Consider the following 1172-nt stretch of genomic DNA (forward strand, 5'->3'; position numbering starts at 1 on the left):
TTTCTATTTGAACTTTTCTGAATATTTTTACTTAATTAACTTTTAGTTTGACAATGAAATGTTGTAGAAAATAAATGAAAAAGCAGCATTTAAATCCAGTTCTGGTATTTTGCACAGCTCGTTACGCACAAACAAAAACCTGTAACCATTAGAGTAAGGTGGCACCAACTTCTAATTAAAAACTGCTAGAGTCACACAGCCGCTCGGGAGCGTTTATCGAAATGTAAAATGGCAAACATAACTGAAACATCATTGGACATCAATGAAATGGTCAAATAAAAAAAATATCATAAAATACCATATTAAACAGAAATGTGCAAAAGGACTTGATGTAAAATAATGGGAATGTATTCATGGGCTACATTTTCATTTTAACGATTCGAGAATGACACTTTAGAGGTGGCAGAACAACCAACTGTGTCCAGTTGACTTAAAATACCTGCAAGGTTTTGTTAAACTGGTTTTATAACATAAATAAATAAAAAAATGTTAAAAAAAAAATTTTTTTTTCCTGTTTTAAGGCTAAACGTTGAATAGGTATTGTGCTAATAGCTTCCATAAAAGCAACTTTAAAAATATGCTGTATACATATATACTTTTTTTTGTCACCAAGACTATTTAGAGGACTGGCAAGTTCATTTGAAACACTATACCACATTTAAATATATACATTAAATAGCAAGGCTTTCAGCAAACACAACAGTTACAAATACAGTGAGGAACCACAGCAGAGAAGCTGAAGAGCAGCGAGTCCCTCCAGACTTCCTAAGAGGACTGAAGAGGAGGTGGAGCAGAGTACTCCTCGTTGTCAGAGTCGCTGCTGTCCTCAACATTCTTCTCTTGGTCACTGCCTTCAGTACTCAGCTGGTCAAAGCCTTGACGAGTGTATTCCTTGTGAGAGGCAAAGAATTTCCCCAGGTTCAAAGAGCCCACAGATTTACCTTAGCAGAGATCAAACGACAAAAAGAGAAGTAAACTGTTACTAACTTGTAACACTTTTTATTTCACAATGCAGAAATTTATACTAAAACATCTAAAATCTTAAAATACGTGCATATTTTTTTAATTTTTAATTTCAATTTCTTTATCCATTTCATTAAAACAAAACAAATAATTTTATATACAATATACAATAAAAAGAAAATATAAAAAGAAAAATGAGAGAATATATA

General features: G+C 32.3%; 1 protein-coding gene across 1 annotated transcript in view; it reads right to left on the minus strand.

Annotated features, from left to right (window-relative positions):
* The window catches only part of pam (peptidylglycine alpha-amidating monooxygenase), a gene marked incomplete at its 5' end in the record, with an annotated part of 46472 nt that continues 45300 nt past the window's right edge, over positions 1-1172 (minus strand). The window contains 1 exon segment of the mRNA XM_014015109.1: positions 1-941. Coding sequence (XP_013870563.1) covers positions 766-941 — 176 coding nt within the window.

This window comes from Austrofundulus limnaeus, unplaced genomic scaffold, assembly GCF_001266775.1.
Source record: "Austrofundulus limnaeus strain Quisiro unplaced genomic scaffold, Austrofundulus_limnaeus-1.0 Scaffold123, whole genome shotgun sequence".
Lineage (NCBI taxonomy): Eukaryota > Metazoa > Chordata > Actinopteri > Cyprinodontiformes > Rivulidae > Austrofundulus > Austrofundulus limnaeus.